General features: G+C 38.9%; 1 protein-coding gene across 2 annotated transcripts in view; it reads left to right on the forward strand.

The window, feature by feature from the left end:
* LOC131032643 (uncharacterized) overlaps positions 1–27,319 on the forward strand; it is a 249,297-nt gene that overhangs the window by 214,903 nt on the left and 7,075 nt on the right. For both annotated transcript variants that reach the window (XM_057963667.2, XM_057963665.2), the window contains exon 8: positions 621–944. In XM_057963667.2, coding sequence (XP_057819650.1) covers positions 621–944 — 324 coding nt within the window. The remainder of the gene's footprint in view (positions 1–620; positions 945–27,319) is intronic.

Consider the following 27,319-nt stretch of genomic DNA (forward strand, 5'->3'; position numbering starts at 1 on the left):
CAATAGAAGTGAAGAAGTTGTGATGTCTTATGAGATGCGACCCTATAAGATCAGTGCTCAGTAGTTTCAATCCTCATTTGCATCCTTGTCACCACATCAATCAACCCTATAAGATCAGTGCTCAGTAGTTTCAATCCTCATTTGCATCCTTGTCACCGCATGAATCAATTAAGTAGCCTAGATTGAAGGATTAAATAGTTCTAGCTGTCTGGTGTTGAACATATAACTCAGATTTGCATTCTGATTACAATGCCTATAGCTCATTGCACATTCAGGTGATATGCATGATTGGTGAATTTTTTATTTGAACTGTGTTGGCACTATTTTCTTCACTGCAAGAGCCTCAACTGAGGTACTAGAAGCCATGTGAGCTACTACCCTTTGTTTATGACAAATTATCCTATAGTGCTATTTTTACTAAATTACAAAATTGTATCTAAATTGGAAGGAAATGCACTTAAGCTCGTTTCTGCAAAGTGGTGACTTGGATCTATATTCAGGTTCCAGTCAATTTCAGTTTAGGAATTGACATTTGTGCTAAAATCTAAAATCTATTTGGCCTATATCTTTTAATTGAGTTGTTTTGAATAATAACAGTTTGCTTATATATTTGAATTCAGGTAGTTATCAAACAGACTCTTTGGTGGAATGTATAGCTCTTCACTTAGATGCTGCTCATGGACATGCTTATATCTGGAGGGAATTAGCTTCTTGTTTTCAGGAGATACAAGCTGAATGGCAGGCTAAGCATGAGAATGATGATCGATTATCCACAGAACAAGGAAATTATTCAGATATAAAATATGGACGCTTAACATTTTCAAATCAGCTTCCTAGAATGTTTTGTAATTCTCAGTTAAGAAGCAACTGGATGCTACGCTGCAAATGGTGGGCTGGAAGGCATTTTAGCAAAGATAGAATTCATCTAGAACAGCAGGAAGCTGGTAAGATTGACTTCAATATTTTACTCTCAGCTTTTTTTTTTAGCAATCTAAGTGTTTAACATTCATATATATTGGTATTATTGAAGAATTTTAATATTTTACTATTGAACATTTGCAAGCATTAAGCTAGTCCACACTAACACTGTTTCATGTTAAAGAAATAGTAGCCTTGGTTAAGAAGAGTAGGTTACATATTTGAATATTATGATAACAAATAAATATATAAAAGGTAGATATTAAATAGTTTCTGTATAAATGAAAAGTAGATATACATCTCCAGTGCAGAAGTAGGTTTGACCCAAGTGTACTTAATGCTGTGCTAATTTGCAGTATGATAAGAACACTAGCATGCAGCTACTGCTTAAGAATGCTGCAATCGCAAGTGGTGAATACAATGGCAGTATTAGAGTGTATGAGCTTAAATTTTTTGAAGAAACTCACATGTTTTGCTTGGAGCCACTTAGCTTACCATATCTTTAACTGGTATCTTACCAAAAACCATCCTGTGTAGACTGATTATGAGCTCACTATCAATTGTTACATATAGAATCACTAGGCTTTCATTGGGCAAGGTGTAGAGTCAAAGTCAAGTTGATAGTTGCTAACAAAACTTGGCAATCTAAAAAATGCATGAAATATTACAATTTTCACAAAAAATGTACCTCCTCCTCTCTAAAAGAAACTAGCCGTATTGACAACATAATAGGCATAGTTGTAGTTCAAATAGCATGAAATAACTTGTACAACAATACTCAATTAAAAATAAACATAAAATAAATTCATTTTAGGGATCTAAACCCAACACAGGTTTAAACTTGGGCTATTTTCATTTTTCTTTAAATCACTAGACCACAACTTTATCGACAAGTGGAACAAACTTTTAGCATAAAAAGGTGTAAAATTTACATAGATACTCAAAACTTCATCAGTTATATTCTTATTGGTATGAAATAAGTTATAAATCAAACAATAGGACAGCCGCCATCACTATTGCTTGATGATTCTACAGCTTATCTGCTCTCCACAGCTTTTTCTACCGTTGGTCCCAAATCCTTCAAACTCAATTCATAATCCAGTATGATATTGGATTAATCTAATCCAACAAAATAATTTGCACATTGCTTCCTTGTAATGTTCTATTTTTCAGGCATAAAATAAATAAATAATTAATTAATTAAACTATTATGTTGTCTAAAGTTATTTTAAGGCAACTAATAGTTAATTAATAATTATTTAAAATAAAGTGATTTAAAGCTTGCTATAGTTTGCTTACCCATTTGACAATCCTTACAAACAATATCTACTAGTTTCTCAAGCTGTGGCATGTCTCTAACGGCTTCTTTCTTGCTGATTTGAACCAAATTGTCACAATTCATATGCCCAGTCTCCTATGCCACAACCAGGTTTCATCAGGCTGACTCAAGCAACACTTCTCACCATTAGTATCATCAAGAATATATAAATTATTTGCTGCTCTACTTGCATCAACAACATGCTTTCCACATTTACTAATGACACAACAATTTGAATTGAAAACTAGATCATACCCTTGATCACATAATTGGCTAACACTCAGAAGGTTGTCTTTCAAATGTTAAAATAGATAGCATCATGTTGTGCGTTGCACACACTCCCTGTCGTTGACAGGGTCCCCTTTCCCTTTTTGGGCTTTTTCGTCTTCGCCCTGTTGAGTTCCACGTAGAGTGTCTCGCGTCCTTTTGAGCGAGCCCGTAGTCAGTCCATAAGATGATGATGTTCAGCGGAGGAGCCTGCGAATCCATGAGGTCAGTTGAACCTTTCGGCATGAAAATTCCAAGAGATTGTCTAAGCTTGTAAAATCGCCTTAGATAGGCGTGGGATGATAGGGACTAGCAAAATCCGCCAAGTAAAGGATAAAGCATCTGAAAGTCGCATGAGGACCCAAAAGACACCGATTTTCGCACAAGGATATAAGAGAGATAAGAGGGTGCAGAGGTGTAAATTTTTGAGAAACCTCCTCCGTATCCTGAAGTTGGCACTAAAAAGGTTCGAAATTGGCAAAATGACCAAAAGGTCCAAAATTGGCAAAATGACCAGGAGGTCCGAAATTGGCAAAATGACCAAAAGGTCCGAAATTGGCAAAATGACCAAAAGGTCCGAAGTTTTCAAAATGGGTCAAAACCCCGAAAATGACATTTCAAGTTAAAGGTGCGAAGTTGGCAAACACACCCAAATCGCCGAAGTTCGCACTTTAAGTGAAAGTTTTAAAAGCCTCCATATCCCTAAAAATCGCGAGGCGCGTGGAAAGTAGAGTTTGAAAATTGGCAAAACCCCTTGAAATGCCGAAATTGGCAAAGACCCACTAAACTCCTAAATTCGCATAATAGGGATAAACGCGAAAAGTCCGAAGTTTACGAACTGCCTCAAAAACCCGAAGTTAGGGTAGAGTGCGTGAAAGTAAAACTCGCAAAAAGCAATCAAATGGCCGAAGTTCACCTACCGAAGGACATCGCGATTTTCATTAATTTACAAACTCCTCCCAATTGCCGAAAATCGCGATTTAGGAGGAAAAGGTGAGAAGATAATGTTCGAAGATAGAGGAAAAACCCCCTATTTGCCAGGGTTCGCGTTATATGGCATATTGCGCAGTAAGTGTTTCCCACGGACTCCATTCTCCTTCGCGTAGGGTTGAAACTTGCAAAGATGTCTCATTTTCCAAAATTCGCCATTTAAAGGTATTACCGCGATTCTTCTTTAAGTTATTGAAAGTCAAGGTTTTCATACCTTATAGGGAGCGATAAAACACCAAAGTTCGTCGCGATTTGTAAAAAACTCTCCAAACCCCTTTTTAAGTGCCTTGAACCTGTAACAATTGCGGAGAAGTGTGGAAGGTTAAGTAATGTGTTAAAAAAATCGCTGAAGTAAATTGCCAAAATCACCAAGGTAATAAAATTGCTAAGTCTAAGTGTAAATCTGCATTTTCTTTCCAAACCATAGGCGCGAAAATTTGAATAGGGAGTTAACCGTTAAAATTCAAATCGCAGACTCCCCCATCCGAAATTTGGAATTCATTCTTGCAAGGCCAATTGTACGAATTCACGCCATTCATTTTCGCCAAGTAAGTGTGCTTCACCTCTCTTGAAATCATTCGAAATATTTGCAAAATCATATAGATGCGTGCACAAAATGAATTAAAATGATTAAGTCTTAAAAACTGCATCTTTTCTCGTTTATAAGACGTCATGCAAAGCACTTGAAATCAGAATTTACTCCTAAGAATCAGCTAGAAAATGCATTTTCAGACTTAGGAAAATTTCTCAAGCTTTGTCCATTTTGAAAATTGATCCTAAAACGCCTGAGTATAAATTTGCAATCGAAAAGCTTCATAAATATTCATGTTTAAATCAATCAAGCTTTTAGCTAAAGATGTCATGCTGTTCTTTCAATTTGGTTTTTGAATTGATCCTTGTATGCTGGCATATCCTTTATCTAACCCGCTTTACTTCCTTTATAAATTGCCTCGTAATCCGCATCCGGTTGTGTAGGATAAATGCCTAAATCGGCAGTAGAATCATCAAAGACCCCTGCTACAGCCGAGACATCGCGAGCATCCAAATTAGATATCCCTCGCAGAGTCGAAAGGATGAAGTATCAATATCAAAGAGGGGGACTGAGGGAGTCAAAAGTTCAGAGTGTCTGGGACAGTGTCAGTGATACTGACCTGGGCCATATTGATATCCAAGATTTCAGAAACCGAGTCTTCTCCCCTAATGTCTATGGCAGACCTAGGCAGATGATGGAAAGTGGCATCGCCCAAGCGGCAGGTTTTCCCTCGGTAGTGCAAAACTATGAGTTAGTAGTAGAGGCTGCCCGGCATTACCAGCCAGGTTCTAGATTGGTGCTCCTCGAGGACATGGTCCTCGCTAACTTCACTCCTGAAGCCATTGGCGACGCATTTGATATTCCCTTCCCAAATAACCCCACAACCACAACTATAGATGAAGCGCAGGGGGTGTATGATATGAATCCCGCTAGATGCAGAACACTGATGAATGAAGAGTGGTACAAGGAGAGAAGACCTCCAAGCGTCAAGATTGGGAAAAAGACCCCTAGAAGCGACTTTCACAACGAGCATGGGGACATGGTCACATTGCTTAGCAGGATTATGGGACTTCCCCAATCCAATTACTTTGAAGAATGGATGTTTTACTTCACAGAGCAGGTCTTCGCTGGGAAATCCAAGTTTGACTAGGCCCAGATCATAAGCAACAACATCCACACTCAGCTGATCGAACTTGAGACTTCGCTGGGAAATCCAAGTTTGACTGGGCCCAGATCATAAGTGACAACATCCACACTCAGCTGATCGAACTTGAGACAAAGAAGTACTTCACTATGACCTCCTATTTGGTCTACATGTTCGCCAAGAACCAGCCACTGCTAGGTTTGATAATGAAAGGTGAAATTGGGAATGGACCTGATCAAGTAAAAGTATACGATTGTTACCCACATCTACACTATCAAGATATAGCTCAAAGAGAAAAGAACAGCTCGGCCTATGCATTTGGTCAATATGAGCGCGTTAATGACGCCTTCACAATGTGCTTGGTCAGGCTAATGCAGGGAGGATTACACATAAGGCTTTCAAAGCAAGCTACTATCCTAGTGCAGAGGTATGGGATCTGGTTCATCCAGTTCCCAAGGTTCTCCTATATCTAGATAGCTGGCTTTGAGGGTGCCCCTCTCCGACTTCCACGGTACCCAACCAACAAGATAGTTCTTATGGAGGTCGCAAGGTAGTCACGTCCAGCAGGCAGCTTACTCAAGGACAGGAAGTAGGTTGGATTTGCATTCCCCATGATTATAGGCAACCAAGATGTCCATCTAAAGAGCCCATCCCAAGCGGAGGAATCCTTTGCAGAGTTGGCCTCCTATGGCCTATAGGAGCATTTTCCAAGGAAATGCTTTGATCACGACAATCTGGCAAAGAGAGCCTATGGTAGGCGATACAAAGCAAAAGAATCAGTTGAAGATTATTGGAAAAACTGCTCTGATGACTATGAAGTCCAAAGACGCGAATATTCAAGGCTAAGTGTGCAGCAATGCGACTTTAGACACGTCAACACATCGGTCGGATGAACCAAATGTCTAATTGGCCTTACAGCCTTAGACATTTGTCTTGTATTTATTCGTAAATCTATCCTTATTATTCTAATCACATATAGATAGATATTTATCTATGTGACCATTTATTAATTGATCGGTTAGTCTTATGATTAATATTATAATCAATATTATGAATAATTAGTAACAACCTTGTGTTACTAATCATTCATAATATTAATTATGTTATTTCATTATTAACATTGCCAATGTAGTAAATGATCGCATAGCATTTGGAACCCGACAATATTATCGTGGGTTATGTGTTAGTCAAAGGCTGCCGACGTGTTCCACATAGGAGTCACGACTCCTTGAGGAAACATGTCGGTTCCACAAGGAGTCATGACTCCTTTGTGGTCCACTATTGAGTATAAAGGCCATGCTATCGATGGAAGAAAACTGATAAGGAGAACAGTTAGCAGATCAACAATCTGGAAAAGGTGACAGCCGTGGAACTAATAAACACTTGTGTGTATCACATTTATTCTATGCTTTTGTAATCTGCAACATTCTTGGATTGAAGGCAAGGTTAATGTGATAAACAAGAGCATCAATATTGTGAAATAACATACAGCAGTCATATCCCTGCACGTAGTTGACATCTTTGTTAATAAGTACCATATCATAATTAAAATTTACCTATATATAAATCTGTTTCACTTTAACATGGTATCAGAGCCAGCATAAGAAAAAGATCGGGTCAGATTTATATAGGTGAGACTACGCACTATATATTCTCAAATTCTTCAACTCCCTTCTTTGCTTCAAAATGGTGAATGGTGTTAGATTTGAGGATCAACTTGAAGGGGCTTCCAACTTTGTATCTTGGAAGTTTACGATCATGCTTGCCTTAAGTGAAAACGAATTAGATGGATTTGTGAAGAAAGCCATACCGGAACCAGAAGAAGAAGATGAAAATCTTCAGTGGATGAGAAAGAACAATAAACTATAAAGCCATGAAGATGTTAGGTGACTCGGTGAAAGATCATATTGTGCCAATTATCTCCAAGATGGAGACTGCCTATGGCATGTTCAAATCATTAGAGAACATGTATGAAATAAACAACACAAGTTGAGCTCTTGCTCTTAAGCAACAACTCCATCATGTCAAAATGACAAAAGGCGAATTCATCACCTCATACTTCATGAGGATTACTAAATTGAAAGATCAAGTCTCTACTATAGGTCACACAATAGAGAGCAAAGAGTTAACCATGCTAGCACTAAATGGTCTCCCCTCCTCATGTGAGGCATTTATTCAAGGGATAATTGCAGGATCAAAACTTCCTAAGTTTGATCGATTAAAGCAAGATTACATTCAAGAAGAGTCTAGATTGGCAATAAGAGGTATTGGCGAAAGCTCTATAAATGAAGATATTCATGTTCTTGCTCCATGCTCCTCGAATAAGAAGGGTAAGAAAGGACACTCCAAAAGAAAGAAAGATGAGGAATCAAATGGTGCTCTTACACACAAAAGAAGGAAGAACAGTTCAGAAATCCAATGCTTTAGATGTGACAAATATGGTCACTATGCGATGCAATGTCCAACCAAGACTATGCCTCAAGCTTCCATTGCGGATGTTGGTGAAACTCTTCCACAAAAGGATTCAAATGGATTCATATTCTGACTTGAAAGAGATAAGTATTTTTTTTATGGTTGAATAATGTACATGAACTCCATATCTAGTTATTATTTCATGCAATTACATTATGCATTTCTTTTATGAATCAACATTGTCAACAGATGTCTGTTTACGACAAGCTGCAACTGGATATCTTATTTACTATGAGAAACTTGTCCCTTACATACAGGACATCTTTAGAACCACAGGCTGCTGGTTTTTCAAGCTATAGTGTTTTCAGTTGAGATTATGAGATTTTACATTTCCATGTTTTTATATTTACTTGCTAATGTGCATTAGTCCATTGGAGGTAATTATTGAGGCATTCGTACAAGGGATGATGACATCTAGGGTTACAAAGAAAAGTTGAGACAAGAGGGCTCTCCAAGTGAGAGGGAGCATACTGCTTGGGGATTTTGTTCTAACTCTCAAGACGATCATATTCTTGTCTAGAGCTCGATCTTATGACTATAGTTCCATTGTGATTTTGGATCTTGCACTTTCATACATATGAGGATCATACTAGAAAATTAGAGTCTCTTGAAGCAAGACATCTTCTATTATTAGGTCCATGTGAGCAAGGGATGCTTCTGTGACAGAGGGAGAAACTAAGAAGATATGCTTCGATTGATATCTGAGAATCTTAGTCATATTGAATCAAAGGGAGTGGACTATGTCGAGATCATTCCTTTAGTGATCAGTCAAAAGATTATGATTCATGGGATGGATTCCCATGTAGACTGAAAGGCCCTTTATGCTGACTCCTAAGTCATGATATTTCTGGATAGATGAATACTTGATGAGCTTGGAATACACCAAGAGTGATGCAAACTCCAACCTTGTATTTCATGAAAGGTCAAAGCATGTGGAGGTCAAGTGGAAAGGTATGTTATTCAGTTAAGAAACATTAGTACTAATGAATTGACGACAAACATTCTCACCAAGCCTCTCTCCAGAATAAAGTTTGTGTACTTTCGAGATAGGCTTGGTATAGTGGAAAATGTAGCATTGGCTGAGATTGAGTCTCAACATCATTGATTTGGTTGTATTGTTTGTTATACTAATGTATTCTTTCTTATTATAAGATGTTTAAAGTGTAAACTCTTATTAATGCAACTTATTAATCTGATATGGTTCATGATTAATGTCATGTGTTTGACTCCATGACAACATTGGTTCAATGCTTGATGAGCCCCTGTGAACATTATTGTGAGGTGACGATCTCTCAATAATGAACACTTGTACATTTGATCATTATCGTAAGGTGACGATCTTATGATATTGATTAATCATTCCATTATGATGGATATCATGGGACGTGATTTCTATGGACATGTCATAATGGTTTATATCTCTGCAGTAATATCTATGGATATGCCATAATGGTGGATATCATGAGACGTGGTATCCATGGATAAGCCATAATGGTGAATATTACATAAAGAGATACTCATGGTGGATTTCATGTGACGTGAAATCCGTGGACATGCCATGAAGTAATATCTTTAGTTATACCATGATGGTGGATATCATGAGACGTGATATCCGTGGACAGGCCATAATGATGGATATTACATTAAAAGGTTTATGGTGGACATCATGTGACATGATATCCGTGGATATGCCATAACTCCTAATATCACAGTGAGGTGTTATCTTTCTCTCACACAATAGATGAAGCTATTGTGTTCACAGTGAGGTGATATTTCTCTCTCTTCTAGATGAATCTATTGTGATCATAATAAGGTGTTGTAGGATAGAAGGTTATCCTCCCTTGCTAAGAGGGAGTGTTAAAATAGATAGCATCGGTCGGATGAACCAAATGTCTAATTGGCCTTACGACCTTAGACATTTTCCTTGTATTTATTCGTAAATCTATCCTTGTTATTCTGATCACATATAGATAGATATTTATCTATGTGACCATTTATTTATTGATCGGTTAGTCTTATGATTAATATTATAATCAATATTATGAATAATTAGTAACAACCTTGTGTTACTAATCATTCATGATATTAATTATGTTATTTCATTATTAACATTGCCGATTTAGTAAAATGATTGCATAGCATTTGGAACCCGACGATATTATCGTGGGTTGTGTGTTAGTCAAAGGCTCCAACGTGCTCCACATAGGAGTCATGACTCCTTGAGGAATCATGTCGGTTCCACAAGGAGTCGTGACTCCTTTGTGGTCCACTATTGAGTATAAAGGCCATGTTGTCAATGGAAGAAAACCGATAAGGAGAACAGTTAGCAGATCGACAATATGGAAAAGGTGACAGCCGTGAAACTAATAAACACTTGTGAGTATCACATTTATTCTATGCTTTTGTAATCTGCAAAATTCTTGGATTGAAGGCAAGGTTAATGTGATAAACAAGAGCATCATTATTGTGAAATAACATACAACAGTCATATCCCTGCACATACAGTTGACATCTTTGTTAATAAGTACCATATCATAATTAAAATTTACCTATATATAAATCTGATCCACTTTAGCATCAAACATACCAAACATTTTCAACCTTGGTTTCTCCATCATTTAGAACAAGAGTACCTTTGCTTGCAACTCTTGCTGAAAAATTACCTCCAAATCTGACTTTGCCTCCATTTATTCTTTTACGAGTCAAAATTTTGCTCTTATCACAAGTCATGTGCTTGGAACAACCACTGTCAACACACCATGTATCTTTCTCGTTTTATGCAAGAAATGCAGTTTGCACAACCAAGGACATTTTTGTACTCTGTTTTTCCTTCTTCCTCCATACTTTAGTCTTCTCCTTCACTTTTCATTTTGCTTCATCCTTCTTAGCAATATCTATCAAGCCACTTTTACACACTCTTGCCGAATGGCCAAAGTATTGCATTTATAACAAATGATATTATAATTTCTAAGAGGTGCAAAAGAATATTTGTTTGCAAAACTGAAATCTCTCTTAGGAAACACCCTACAATTTATGGCCTTGTGACCAAAATAATTACAAGTAAAGAATAACCATAGAAGTAGGAGTTGTTAAACCCACCCATGTGTGGCTATCCAGCAATAGGATGCCTTTGAAGGCACCATTCTTGTTTTTAAAGAAAGATTTTCTTGTGTGATCAGCATTGGACTTCTATTGTTCGCCTTCAAAGAACTTTGAACATTGACCTTCTTCTAGCCCACTCCACTTTTATCAAGAGACTGTTTCCGAGAATTTAGTAAGCCATCCAAAGACATAGTACACTTTTGAAAGGTGTTTTCTTGATTCAGCAACTTTGAAGATTAATCCAGCCTTCTCAAAGAAACAACTTCAGCTTCGAGCTTCTCACAGTTTTGTTCTTTATCTTTAAGCTATCTTCTAACATCTTCTTCAATTTTCTTTGCCTCGGCAATTGTCATGTCCCCTAATAAATAATTAACGAGAGTATAAAAATATATTAATTATTTTATATATATCTTCCCTTTCATTTATATAAATAATTAATATTTACAAGAATGTCTTTTAATTACATGTATTTGTTTAAACACCGTAATTGATCCTAACTATTACGGGATTCTTAACCAACTATTGATAATAAAAGGATGGGCAGCACCCGAGATGAATATATGAGTTTTGATTCAAACCTGACTTGAGAAGGTAACAGCTGATTATCTGCGTGATATCAACACGTGAAGAATGAATTCCTTTCGCCAGACAAATACTGGCTTACTGGAATAGAAATGTTGAATCGAGAGGTGGAACATTAGCATGAATATTTGAATGAGATTGCCGAAACGTGTTTATTCTACACACCGATCAAGGGAAAGGCTGAGGCATTGGTGTTAGATACGAGCAATACAACGCACAGACTACCTACCATCCCCGTGTGACATATCTGAAACTCTGCAGAAAACAAACTTCGTGGCTCCGCAAGGACTATAAGTGTCGTTCATTTGTAGAGCACCGTGTGAACTAGTCAGAAGGAGGAGGCTGCATAAGCAGTTGAGTGGAGACGGGAGTCGAGATTGCAAACATTGTGGAGTGTCGCACGGCGGGAGTTCCAGTCAACACATGCCAATACCGTGACGTGGTGTGATTGCTCGGATTGCAGAGGAGCCGAAATTTCCACCTTGTGCACCATGGTTAAGAGGCACATTCTGAGAATATAATATTGTTCGCGTGAGAAGAGCGAACCATACGCAGTTATCGTGACGGGGGTGCAACCAACTATTGATTGTTTACTCTGTAAGGATTAGCAGAGTTGAAGTTCGCGAACAAAAGTCTTCATGCAGCCAATCAGGGAGAGCACGAAGACGTTACAGGAGGAACACCAAAGCGAATATGGCATCGACAACACTGCGAACTAACAGGTGCACCCAGAAATGCTTAAACCAAATAATATTAAATATAGTGATGGTTCAATCAATGCAATGTTAGATCTTGAATGTGTATTATTACTGTCCAATCTAAGCAATTTTGAATTACAGAGTATGAAGGTTAATTTGTTGTACGGGTTATACTAATTCATAGGCACTTCAACGACCAACTGGTTAAATTAATTAGTACCTTTCTGCACATTCTGGTCGTAAACATTTAATTACAGTTAGATCTCAGTCAAGGATTTTACAGTGGTATCAGAGCTTTTGAATCTTGCCAGCCTGTAGGGTATTGAAACTTCATGAAAACTTAATGCACAATTGAGTATGCACCAGGGAAATTATAATTTCCGAAGTACTAGGGCCCGTCAAAACAGATTCCCAAACTCTCCTTTAGCATAGAGTAGTTCAGCTATTCCGTTTGAAATTGAGGATAGCCACACAAAAACTGACGAGGAATTTATTTTTGAAACCAACATGGGAGACCTGGATAACAATAGGGACTTATTGGCTGCATTAATCAGAAGTCAACAAGATATGCAAGATAATGTTAACAGGATGACCAACTTGATGACCCAATTTATGGCTAATAATATAAATCAGCACCAAAATAACGGAAGACAGAATAATCAACATCAAAATAATGGGCCAAACAATGGGGGTAGAGATGAACAGTCAGTTAATAATCAGCCAGAAAGAAGAGGAACAGCTAGACCATTTATGCCAACATTTATTGCTAGAAACCAGCAGCCTGAAAATGAACCTACAATAAGAGAAATATAGGAAGAAATACATTAGGATTGGTTAGGTTCCGGTGAAGAATTCAGATCAGCCATGACATTTAGAAAATATTTAGATGTTAGAATGAAACATAGGCCAAGAGGACAGCGAGGAAATAACAGTGAATTGCAAAGGAAAAATGGTAAAGTGTCCATTCCTTATTTTGATGGAACAGGTAAAACAACTGCTCGGGCATGGGTGCAAAAATTAGACACATGCTTCCAATTAAACCCTATGTTGGAAGAGAGGCAATTAAATATGCTCCATTACATCTTGACAGTGTAGCACATGAATGGTGGCACCATGGGCAAATAACCTTGGGTCATAATTTGATAGGTACTTATGTTGAGTTCACTAAGAAACTTACTGATAGGTTTGATTCTAAAGATCCTGAATTACATCTTAAGGATTTGACTCAGCTTAAGCAAACTGGAATTGTTGAACAATATATTTCTGAATTTGAAAAATTGGTTGTCTTAGTCACTGAAATTTTAGAAAGGCACAAGATTGTAATATTTATAGATGGATTGTCTAATTCCCTCAAAGGTTGGGTTAAGTCCTTAAACCCTCTGACCTTACAAACTGCTGTCAAAAGAGCAAGAGAATTAGAACCATCTTCAAAAGGAAATTTTTTTAATAAAGGACCACCTCCTAAACCAGAAAAAGACAAACAACCCTTCAACAAAGATAATTTCCCTAAAAACAGGTTAGATAAGGAGCAAGAAGAGCTCAGAAGAAAAAAACTATGTTTCAGTTGTAGGGAAGCATGTCAACTTGGACATAGATATTTAGGGAAGGGAAAAATTCATTATATTGAGGTTATGTCTGACAGTGAGGATGAAGAGAATGTTGATCCTAACATAGAACGAGCATCACAGAACACAAAGTCAGAAACAGGTACTAAACAAGGAGTAATAGCGTCTATGACGGGAACTCCCCATTATAATATTTTCAGAGTTAGAGGAGTTTTGAATGGACAACGTGTGATTGTTATGCTAGATAGTGGTTCAACACATAATTTTATAGATGCAGCACTTGTGGAAAGACGTGGCTTGCAGACTGAAAAACATGAGGGATTTGATGTTAGAGTAGCAGGAGGAACTAATTTATCTAGCACTCATAAAGTTCCTAAATTGAATATTACTCTTGGCATTACCCTGTTACTGATGATTTTTATGTGATTGATTTGGCTAACACTAATGTTGTCTTGGGTATACAGTGGATGGAGACATTAGATGAATATACACAGAGTTTTAAAAGAATGGAATTCTCCTTTAAAATTGATGATAAGAAGGTAGTCCTTCGTGGTATGTCTAACAGTGGTCCCAGGATCGTCAGTGCTAAAAGAATGGAGGCTATTTTCAGACATGGAGACGTGGCATGGTCAACACAATGTTTAATCTCCAACAAGGTATCAAGCTTTGAATCTAAATCTTATCAGGATGATTTGTTAACAGTATTAGATTCACATCATTTGGTTTTCAGCGATATTCCTCCAAGAGTCCCACCTGATAGAGGATTTGAACATACTATTGAATTAGAAGAAGGTGCTAAACCAGTTATCACTACTCCTTATAGGCACCCTAAAACATTCCGGGATGAAATAGAAAAAGCAATTAAGGAATTATTGGATATGGGGCACATTAGACCTTGTTTTAGTCCTTTTGCCTCATCTATAGTGTTGGTTAAAAAGAAGGATGGAACTCTTTGTATGTGTATTGATTACAGAGCTCTTAACAAGAAAACAATCAAAAACAGGTATCCAATTCCTCGAATTGATGAATTGTTAGATGAATTGCATGGTGCTGTATACTTTTCTAAAATTGATTTGAGATCAGGGTATCATCGGATTAAGTTAAGAGAACAAGACATTCATAAAACTGCTTTCCGTTGTCATTATGGTCATTATGAATTCTTGGTTATGCCGTTTGGTTTAACAAATGCTTCGGCAACATTTCAGTCCTGTATGAATCATATTTTTAACAAACAGTTAAGGAAATTTTTGCTAGTATTCTTGGATGATATATTGATTTATAGCCAAACTTAGGAAGAGCATTTGAAACATATTGATATAGTTCTTGGTATTATGGAATCACAATCACTGTATGTGAAGGCATCTAAATGTGAATTTGGAATGACTGAAATTTTGTATTTATGGCATATGATTAGTGCAACAGGGGTACAGGTTCATCAAGAAAAGATAAGAGCCATTTTGGATTGGCCACCACCACGGAACCTTACAGAATTAAGGGGATTCTTTGGTTTATGCAGTTATTACAGGAGGTTTGTCAAAGGTTTTTCAAAACTTGGAGCACCCTTGACAGATCTTACCAAAAATGGGGCATTCCGATGGACCGAGGAAGCTCAACAGGTATTCGAGAAACTTAAAAAGGTAATGAGTTCTTGCCCAGTACTTGCTCTTCCAGATTTTAATCAGCCTTTTGTGTTGGAATGTGATGCTTATGGGGATGGAATAGGGGCAGTTTTAATGCAAAACAAACATCCTATAGTTTATGAAAGCAGGAAACTTAATAAGCTTGAGAAATTGTATTCTATCTATGATAAAGAAATGTTGGCAATCATGCATGCATTGACAAAATTTAGGTAATATTTGGTTGGTAGCAAATTTGTAGTGAAAATTGACCATAACAATCTGAGATATTTCTTGGGACAAAAAGATTTAAATGACAGGCAACAAAAATGGATCAGTAAGATTCAAGCTTATGACTTTGAGATTGAATATGTAAAGGGTAAAAATAATGTTGTTGCAGATGGTTTATCAAGAAGGCCTGAAATCAATGCGTAATCTATAGTAACAGCTGATTGGAAATCTTTATTGCTGGTCAAGTATTCAAAGGATTCTTTTGCATGTGATTTGCTAGATGGTAATATACAAGATGATAAATATAAAGTTGTTATGATATTATTTATTACAAGGACAGGATTTATTTAATTCCAGGATCAAAGTTGAAAGAAAAAATTCTCCAATCTATGCATGATATTCCTCTAGCAGGGCATCTTGGATACTTCAAAACGTATCATCAGGTAAGAGAAAGGTTAACTTGGAAAGGATTAAAAAACGATGTCCTAAGTTATGTCAAAGAATGCACCACCTGCCAGCAAAATAAAGCAGAGCAAACTTATCCTGCAAGGTTATTACAACCACTATCTATACCAGATCAGAAATGGGAAATTATATCAATGGATTTTATCACAAGTTTACCAAAATCCCAAGGTAAAGATTGTATTTTTGTTGTGGCTGATAGATTAACTAAATTTGCGCACTTTTTTTCTATCACTACAGAATTTACAACAGTTCAGATTGCAGAGTTATTCTTCAGAGAGGTTTTCCATTTACATGGTTTACCAAAAACTATAATCAGTGATAGAGACAGCAGATTTTTTAGCATATTTTGGGGGGAGCTTTTCAAATTGACAGGTACAAAGTTGAATCATAGCACTAGCTATCATCCGCAAACCGATGGACAGACGGAAATAGTAAATAAGTGGATCGAAGGTTATCTTCATAACTATGTAGCCGGTCATCATAAGGCTTGGGTTCGTTGGTTATATTTGGGTGAATATTGTTATAATACTACCTTTCATATGTCAATTGGTATGTCTCCTTTCAAAGCATCATATGGCTATGATGTACTCTCTTTTCTTGACCTTTCTTTTGAACAGAGCAATGTTCCTAAAACTCATGATTGGCTTCAAGAAAGCCAAGACATTTTGTCAGCTCTTAAGGAGAATTTGTAATGTGCTCAGAATCAGTAGAAAATCTATGCAGATAAAAAGCAAGTTGAACGCCATTTTGAAGTGGGGGATTTGGTATTTCTCAGGTTGCAACCTTATCGGCAATCTTCTCTCAAACGTAGTGGGTCTGAAAAATTAAAACTTCAGTTTTATGGTCCCTATCAGGTAGTCTGGAAGGTTGGTACAATTGCCTATGAACTTGATTTACCAGTGGATAGTAAGATACACAATGTATTTCATGTGTCTTGTCTCAAGAAAGCTCTAGGACAGCAAGTGTCAGTGTCCAAAGATTTACCTCCTTTGAATGATGAAGGGAAGCTCGAAATGATACCAGAAGTAATTTTGGAAACACGGGACAGGCAACTGTGGAACAAAACTATCAAAGAATATCTCATCAAAAGGAAGAATTTGCCTCAGGATGATGCCAGCTGGGAAAATGAAAGAGTTTTGGAGTTGCTTGAGGGCAAGCAACACGAGGCAGGGGAGACTGTCATGTCCCCTAATAAATAATTAACGAGAGTATAAATATATATTATATATTTTATATAAATCTTCCCATTCATTTATATAAATAATTAATATTTACAAGAATGTCTTTTAATTACATGTATTTGTTTAAACACCGTAATTGATCCTAACTATTACAGGATTCTTAACCAACTGTTGACAATAAAAGGATGGGCAGCACCCGAGATGAATATATGAGTTTTGATTCAAACCAGACTTGGAGAAGGTAACAGTTGATTATCTGCGTGATATCAACACGTGAAAAATGAATTCCTTTCGCCAGACAAATACTGGCCTACTGGAATAGAAATGTTGAATCGAGAGGTGGAACATTAGCGTGAATATTTGAATGAGATTGCCGAAACGTGTGTATTCTACACACCGATCAAGGGAAAGGCTGAGGCATTGGTGTTAGATACGAGCAATACAACGTACAGGCTACCTACCATCCTCGTGTGACATATCTGAAACTCTACAGAACACGAACTTCGTGGCTCCGCAAAGACTATAAGTGTCGTTCATTTGCAGAGCACCGTGTGAATTGGTCGGAAGGAGGAGGCTGCGTAAGCAGTTGAGTGGAGACGGGAGTCAAGATTGCAAACATCATGGAGTGTCACACGGCGGGAGTTCCAATCAACACATGCCAATACCGTGACGGGGTGTGATTGCTCGGATTGCAGAGGAGCCGAAATTTCCACCTTGTGCACCATGGTTAAGAGGCACATTCTGAGAATATAATACTATTCACGTGAGAAGAGCGAACCATACGCAGTTACCATGACGGGGGTGCAACCAACTATTGATTGTTTACTCCGTAAGGATTAGAAGAGTTGAAGTTCGCGAACAGAAGTCTTCACGCAGCCAATCAAGGAGAGCACAAAGATGTTACAGGAGGAACACCATAGCGAATATGGCATCGACAGCACTGCGAACTAACAGGTGCACCCAGAAATGCTTAAACCAAATAATATTAAATATAATGACGGTTCAATCAATGCAATGTTAGATCTTGAATTTGTATTATTACTGTCCAATCTAAGCAATGTTGAATTACAAAGTATGAAGGTTAATTTGTTGTACGGGTTATACTAATTCATAGGCACTTCAACGACCAACTGGTTAAATTAATTAGTACCTTTTTGCACATTCTGGTCGTAAACATTCAATTACAGTTAGATCTCAGTCAGGGATTTTATAGCAAATTTGAAAATTCAAATCAGCAATAATCTTTTCGGTAGCCTCTAATGCAAAAGATTTTTCAATAATTTTGTTACTCTCATTTTGAAGTAGTAACTTCAAATTTTGATTTTTCTTTCTCAACTTCTTAATCTCATTAAGAGCACTAATAAGTTGTTGCTCTAGATCAATTCAACCTATTCTTCATCAAAATAATCTTCTTCTTCTTGATTTGCAGTCACCGTCTCTTCTAATGCCATGAATAGGATTTCATCATTCAAGGACTCTTCTCCACTTTCAATTGAAGAACAACTTTCCTCTTTGGAATATAAATTTTTCTTAAAATTACATGACTTCTTTCCTTTCTTTACAAACTTCTTATTTTTTATATTTAAACTCCTTCTCACTGTTGTTGTCCTCTTCCTTCTCATACAAGCATTTTGAAGCAAAGTGTCCTATCTTTCCACAGTTAAAGCATTTTAAGGGTAGCTTACCCTTATATTTACTAGAGACCCTTTTTAATTTTCTCACAAAATGGGCTGCTTCACAATCTGAATCTTCCTCAGTGCTTTCACTAGACACATGTCCTTTGTCTTTTCTTTTCTTTGAAGCTTTGAAAGCAGTTTCTTTCTTGAAGAAGATTCAACATTTGTTTGCATTTCATATGCTGTTAGGATACCATGCAACTTGTCTACTGTCTTCTTATCCAGATCAGCCATTTCTTCAATAGGTAAAACTTTAGCATCAAATCTTAGAAGAAGTGATCATAAAAATTTTCGAACAGCCAACACAAATGCAATAACACAAAAAGGGTCATCAGATAACACTAGCATGTACGAGGAAAACCCAAGATGGGAAAAACCTCGGTGAGCTACAACTCAGTGTTCACAAAAATAACTTTACATACAAAATTAATACTACTGTTACAAGTGAATCTTGTAACCATCTCATATACCTCTCTGTCGGTGAGATACCTTCTCTGCTACACCGGTTCACTCTTTTGTTGCTTTGCTTGCCGGTAAACTCTACCGGTTCACCTCTCCTCTGTTCTACTCTACTAGGTCTCCTCCTCTCAGCTTTGCACTTTACCGGTACTATACTCTGTCGGTTCTGTGTCTGCCTTCTCTGCAGCTTCCTTTTCTTCTGCTTTGTCGGTATGGACGCTACCGGTTCTGCACTACTATCGGTTGAGCACTTCAACCTGGTTCTCACTCACACTTCTCTACTCTCACATGCAAAAGTAACACTTAATCACTTCGCAGCAGCACTATCTTCCTTTCTTCAGCAGCACCACTCTCTCATCCAGTGACAACTCTCTCATTAGCAGCAACCTTTTCTGATTTTGGCTTTCATATTTATAGCTTGGTTTTCCCACCAAAAACCAATTCAAACATTTGGGTGCTTAGGGTTTCCTCATCAACCTCGAGGCAAACCAAATCCAATCAGATCTTGTCTGATCTGATCTCCAGGACAGCCAACTGTTCATCTCCGCCATGGTCACGCCTCTCAATGCACATTTTCCAAATATAGAAAACACGCCTCTTCATCTCGACCTGCATCTGTCAAACAACCATTAATACATCTGTTGTTTCCTCCAAGAAGTCTTCTCACAGACTGACTTTCTTGCTTTGATCCAGGTGCCAACCACTTCCTAATTTGTCTCAGTCGCTCATTCTTCCTCGAGCCACACTCTCCTGATCCGATCCATAAATCACGGGATCCATATTGAATGTACAACAGTAGAGACATCTATCTCTACACAGCACTCCACTGACGTCTGCATGTTTGCCACTTCATCTCCTCGTGGCATCTGAGTTGACCAACTGCCAGCTTGGATCGGTGTGTTGGTTCAGGAATCACCGACCAAACACTCAACCGGTTCTTCTCTTCTACCGGTTTACTAACCCTGCCGGTTAAACCCTCAAACCGGTCTGTCATCCACCTTGCACTTTGCTACTCTTCCAGTGGACTGCTCAATCAGTCAACATACTTGCTAACCTACCTTATGCACAACTTCATCGGGTGGGGAGTCTTTTGCACCTGTACCTCGTCCATATTACCGGTGAACATTCATACCGGTAAGACCCTCTTGATGACACCATGTCAACAACCTTCAACAGACTTCATCTTCAGTCAGGCTATTCTCCTCTGATAGCATCTGTTCAGCCTTGCCTTCTCTCTGATCAGCTCTGACCATGTCTCAACCGGTTTGTCAAAGTGACAAACTCATCACCCATCATCTGTACCGGCATCTCAACATGCCTTCTTAGACAGTCCAGTGCACAACACTGATTTCATGCACTCAAGGCATTCCTTTGATTCACCGGTAGATCTGATGTGAGCCTTCAAACACCTGCCTTTGCCTCATCTACCTTATTTCATGGAACTATGATGCACACTATGCATACTAGGAGATAAGTTCCACTTACCGGTGTGAGTGAATCTTTGTAATCTACATCCTGCAATGCACTCATGTGGCTTCTCAAGATGACTGCATCTTCATCCGGTGAGAGTCTCGTTGTTCTGCAACCTCACAGCATACTGATGACTTGTTTATCCTTCTCCTCGTGTGTTGATGTGATTTTGATAGCACTCCGCCTCTTCATCACAAACAACCGCTCAAGCACCTTGCCCAACCTGTTTGTGCACTGGTCATCATCTTGCCTATTGACAACCATTCACTTGGTTGATCTAACTACTCTATGTCAACACATCACTTACCAGTTGACATCCTTTCCTTACCGGTGATACACTATACTGGTAACCTACTCATCTCATCCACACAAGTTAGGCACTAACTTGTGTACCGGTAACCTCAGTGATCATTCCTCTGAGTGGGATGCTTTGTCTTACCTTACCGGTGTCCTACAACACACAGTGATATCAAAGATATCTCAACCTGTCCTGTACTCCTCCTTGACAGTGTTGCACATAACTTGTTCCTCTCATACCGGTAGTCATCCCATACCGGTTGACATCAATGACAACAGTGACACAGAGTTTATCTCGTGGGAAACCCTCTCGAGTGAAAAACCACAGTGAACAATAGGTATAAATATCAGAAATGGGCACCAACCCAATGGGCTTCAACCCAGTTACAAACAAGAGCACCATCTCAATGCACCAGAGGCTCCAACCTCTATTTGAGCACCAACTTAATAAGTACAATTTTCAGATTTGAGAGCACGATTACAAAATAAGATCACTGTTTTATGCAGTAGTAAATAATGTTAATTTTAGTGATCAGAATTAAGTAAACTCAGAAATTAATTTGAAATGCAAACACTCATAAAACAGAAGACACCAAAATACCCTGGGAAAACCTCCCTCTTGGAGGAAAAACCCAGCATCAAAGATCCAGATCAAATCTTTTAATCATAAGCAGATTACATGTACAATACAGATCAGATTACTTATCTGATTGTGCTATCGATCTAGTGCAGATTCACAAAGACTTTGCCCAAATCAAATCAATGTATATGCTGTTGCAGGATATCAATTTCGCTGTCTCATAAGGGGCAGAATATTGACGCTACTTGGAGAGGAAGATCACAGCAATATGAAGACACAAATTCGCCTAGCAAGATGCCTAACAAGTTCGCCCAATAATCAAACCAGATCGCAGCAGAATGAAGACTTAGATCACTCACCAACTTCGCACAATGATACCCAAGTTCGCACAAACTGATTATCTGATTCAATGATCAGATTTGCTCAAGGTGACAACTTTGGATGATAGGAGATTCAGTTCGCATAAGACACATGCTATATTCGCTTGATAGATGAGATGCTTGATGTCTAAGATGAATCTTGTTTATATACAAGATTCATACTCATAATTTACCCAAGTCAGCTGGGCAAGATTGTCGCCCTTTTACATATTTTACAATCTGCCTTTAGCGGTCAATTTGGGGCCTACATTAATTTTATAAGTTACAATATTGTTCAATTTTGGGCCCAGCCCAATAGTACATGTAATCGCTCAAGTTATTAATATATATTTAAATTTTAATTGCCACTAGGCAACATTAGTGGCAACATCAAAATTTAATCAAGTATAATCCGAACTAGCTATCTATTTCAACAAATAAAACACTTAAAACTCAAGACATTCTTGTCTGTATCAAGCAAACTCAATTTCTAAAGTATTGACATCACTGGAAGATAGCAAAATTATCTTCTTGACACCTTCAGCAAGGCTCATCTTTGCAATAAAGTCCATTGTAAAAACTTCTTTCCATCAAACACAGCTCCAAGAATATTTTTACATATCTTTCCTTTTTGAAGTTCATCTTTGCATGCACACACTAGTACAAAAAAAATACATAACCCTGTTGTGTATCATTTAACCAAGAACTCTCTGCATCATTCCACTGTCAATCTCACTTTTCTCATACTTAAAAATATACACCACATTCCTGAAAGGCTCTACTTGCACTCCAATGTTACACACCCAAGTAGCAACAAAAAGAATTGTCTTAAAAACCGACTCAACCATCTTCAATTTTGTAAGTGTGTAATGTTCCTTGACCGTACAGTGTAACTGACAAGGGCGAAGGGACTGTTGAATTGGCAAGGGAAAGGTCATATGGTGGATAGACTATATAGTGGGAGAGGAGTGACCGTACGGTGGTATGAGGAGGGGGGCTCGTATGGTGTAAATGTCATACGGTGGAGTGAGGGGTTGTACGGTGTAAGGGTTGTACGGTGGGGTGAAACAGGTCGTACAGTGGTGTCAAGGCAGGCTGTACGATGGAGTTAAAGCAGGCCGTACAGTGGTGAGAATGACCGTATGGTGAAGGGGGTGTACATTGGGTTTCAACCTATGTGCGTGAAGGGTTTGGTCTCTGCAAGCATCTAAATGTTAGGAATCCTTGGACTTAGTGACATGCATGTATACCAGATTGTCAAATTTGCAACTAGAAGTAATATTTGTTTCAACAATGATAAGGTTCCAGATTTGCCAGATCCGGAAAAGTACACAGAGCAGAATAGGGTGAGGGATGAATCCCACCGAAACTGCAGATGCCAAGTAGGGAGGATCTTCCACCTCCGAAATGGCTCACAACCGAACTCCACTAGAATTCGCACAAACAAAGAGAAAATACCAAATTCGCATACCTATGACAAAGACTAACTCGACCATATATATGGGCTCCGGGAAACTTCCTGAAGGGTTACAAACGGGCTGACACGACCAACCAAGACTTGTCTAATCTAATTAAATTTGGGGCCTTATAATAAAGCATAGTTGAACTACTACTTGCGACTCGGCTCGACTCGCCAAGCCCTTGAGAAAAAAACTTGGGAAAAACTCGGCAACGTAAAAACACGCTTTATTTTTAAAAATATTGCATTTTTTTTGCAAAATTTAATGAGAAGATGCATCCAATGAGTCAATAAATGATAACACAAAAGAAACAAGCTGATTCTAGATATATTTAAATGCAAAGTGTCTACAAAATCGCATCCTCATGAGAAATGTTGATGGCTGGAAGCAAAATAGTAAATAGTTTTTGTAAAACCAAAAGTAAATACAACTTCCTCTTCCCAGCTCTAGCTAAAACTAGTTTCAAACTTTCATCATATTTGAAATTTCATCATTCATACTCATAGTTTCAAACTTTCAACTCTAAAATGTATAATACCAGGATTTCTTCAATGCTAATTATGTTGTTATATGGAGCCTAATCAGACTCGGAAATTAAATTTTCCCTACTTCCATCAGCGCAGTTTCCCCCTATATTTTTCAACGGGGGTTTGGGGGCAACGCCCCCAAGTTGGGGTCAAGGGGCATCGCCGAATGATCTTGAAATTTGACTAAGTCTGGAAAATTGAAGAATCCTCCAAAAACTAGATTTTGCATTATAACTCCTGGAGGTCCGAAACCACTCTCAAACATACTAACAGTATATATGGAATATAACTTAAAGTATAATCACTTATACTTAAATGTTATATTCCATATATGAATCCTGACGGAGAGACCAAAAAACTCGGCGATTACTCGGTGAGTTTTTGCTGCGAGTTAAAGTCAAAAAAACTTGCAGAGCTCAAAAACTCGGTGAGTTTTTGAAACTCGTCGAGTACACTGCGAGTGTGCCATCTATGCAATAAAGTAAAAAAAATTTATTTAATTACATCGGGGACATCACAGCCCTCCTAGGCCAAAAATTGCTTGCCCTCAAGCAATTGCAGGCTTGAATGCTCCAGAATTTGCTCGCCTTCCCAGGTGGCATCCTCGATGGGTAGATTCTTCTAGCGCACAAGGAACTCCTTGACTGTGCGTGATCTCAGCCTCTTTTCTCTGACATCGATGATCTCCGTTGGCTCCAAAATTAGTTTTCCTTCTTCGTCGATGGGTGGCAGATCCTTGGACACTGTGATGCTGCCCAACGACCTTCTTGAGACATGACACGTGAAAAACATTGTGAATCCGACTCCCCTCAAGAAGCTCCAACTCGTAGGCAACTTCACCCACCCTCCGAACCACCCTGTAGGGTCCATAGAAACGTGGCTTCAGCTTCTCCTTACCACTTGTCTTCAAGGAGGATTGTCTGTACGGTTGAAGTCGAAGGTATACCAAATCGCCAACCTCAAAATTTCGCTCAAACCGGTGTCGGTCAGCATACATCTTTCATTGGTTCTGAGCCCTCTGCAAGTTATCTTTGAGAGATGTCGGGATGTCTAAACTCTCCTAAAGCCAATCTTTGGCCCTCGGTGCACGACTGTCTCCCAATGCCAGGTCAACAAATGAAGAAGGTTCATAACCGTACAGAGCTTTGAAGGGTGGCATGCCTATCGACATGTGATAGGTGGTGTTGTAACAGTGTTCACCCAAATGTAACCAGTGAACCCAAGCCTTCTGTTGAGCGGAAACGTAGTTCCTAAGATAACCCTCTAGCCATTTGTTCACAATCTTGGTCTATCTGCGGATGGTAGCTCGTGTTGGGCGACAACTCGGTTCCTACCAACTGAAATAACTCCATCCTGAAGGTACTCAGAAAACGGCTATCCCTGTCACTGACTATCATTGACTATGTTTCGCAGTAGACCATGTAAGCGGAATACCTCACGGAAGAACAACTCGGCCACTTGAACTACTTGGTATCCTGTGGGGATGGCAAAAAAATGTGCATACTTGGTCAAGCAGTCAACTACGACGAAAATGCAATCCTTTCCTTGCACTCTGGGGAGCCCAGTAATGAAATCCATCGAGATGCTATCCCATTTCTGGTCGGGGATTGGCAGTGGTTGCAGCAGTCCGACGAGTAGGGTGTGCTCAGATTTGTTCTGCTGACAGGTGGAGCATTCTCGCACATACTGCAAGACGTCGTTCTTAAGCCCCTTTCAAGAAAACCTTTCTCGGATTTGTCTGTAGGTTTTCAAGTATCCAGAGTGTCCAGCCAAGGGAGAGTCGTGCATTTCCTTCAGAATATTTTCCTTCATCTTGGACTCGAGTACTAGATAAATCTTGTCCTTGTAGTAAATGATGTCGTCAACCACCTTGTATCTGTCATCCTGCACTTGACCATCCATCAGTTCGCAGGTAAAAGTATTCTTGGAGTATTCAACCAACAAGTGTTCCTTCCAATCCGCCGAAATTTGGGATAAAGAACATATGGCAAGCCTTCTTGACAGGGCATCAACTACCACGTTATTCTTCCCCTTCACATATTCAATGTCGAAATAAAATGCCTGGACTTTGCTCACCCACTTCTGTTGTCATTCATTTAGATCCCTCTACTCCAAGAAATATCGCAAGCTGTTGTGGTCTGTCCGCACAACAAACTTTGCCCCGACGAGGTACTGTTGAAACTTCGTCAGTGGGTGCATGATGGCGAGCATCTCCTTGTCGTAGATGGAGTACAACCGCTCAACTCCCGAGAGCTTCCAACTCTTGAACGCAATGGGGTGATGGTCTTGCATCAACACCGCTCCAATGCCTTCTCCTGAGGCATCGCACTCTAGGATGAAAGGGCGAGTGAAGTCTGGTAGTGCCAGAACCGAACACATACTCATAACTTCTTTTAATTTGTCGAAGGTTCGTTGCGCCTGCACATTCCAATGGAAGGATCTTTTCTTTGTCAGATATGTCAATGGTGCACCAAGTTGTGAAAATCCTTTCACAAACCTCCTATAATAACTACACAATCCAAAAAATCCACGCAGCTCCGAGAGAGTCTTGGGTGGAGGCCAATCCAAAATTGTCTGAATCTTCTCCCGGTGAACTTGTACCCCCTAGGCGCTGATGGCATGACCCAAGTACAGGACCTCGGTCATTCCAAATTCACATTTGGACCTTTTGGCATATAATGATTGCGATTTCATAATCCCCAATACTTCATCCAAATGTCCCAGGTCTTGCTGTAGATGAGTATGTCATCGAAAAATACTAGTAGGAACTTACGCAGTTGCTTGTTGAAAATGTGGTTCACGCAGGACTGAAAAGTGGCCGGAGCATTGGTTAATCCAAATGGCATGACCAAGAACTCATAGTGTCCGTAATGGCAACGAAAAGCTATCTTTTCCACATCTTGCTCCCTCATACGGATCTGATGGTACCCGGAGCGGAGATCAATTTTGGAGAAATAGACTGCGCCATGTAGTTCATCCAGCAGCTCATCGATCCTGGGAATGGGGTATCTATTCTTGATAGTCTTCTTGTTCAATGCACGATAGTAAACACACATTCTGAGAGTTTCATCCTTCTTCACTAGTACCACCAAGGACGCAAAGGGGCTAGAGTTGGGCTGGATCCATCCTTTATCGAGGAGTTCCTGGATGGTTTTCTCTATCTCTTCTTTGAACTTTTTTGGGTGGCAGTAGGGTGTGGTGATAACGGGTTTTGCTCCTTCCTCCAACTCGATGGTGTGCTCGAACCCTTGGTGTGGAGGTATACCAGGTGGAATGTCAGCGAAGACCAAACTATGCTTATCTAGAACCGACTGAAGTTCCTCATCCTAGTAGTAAAGTTGGATGCTCTTTCAAGGGTTTTGTTGAGATCAAGTAATGTGCTGCCCAAACTACTTCATCATGTCAAAAGA

This window comes from Cryptomeria japonica, chromosome 11, assembly GCF_030272615.1.
Source record: "Cryptomeria japonica chromosome 11, Sugi_1.0, whole genome shotgun sequence".
Taxonomy (NCBI): Eukaryota; Viridiplantae; Streptophyta; class Pinopsida; order Cupressales; family Cupressaceae; genus Cryptomeria; species Cryptomeria japonica.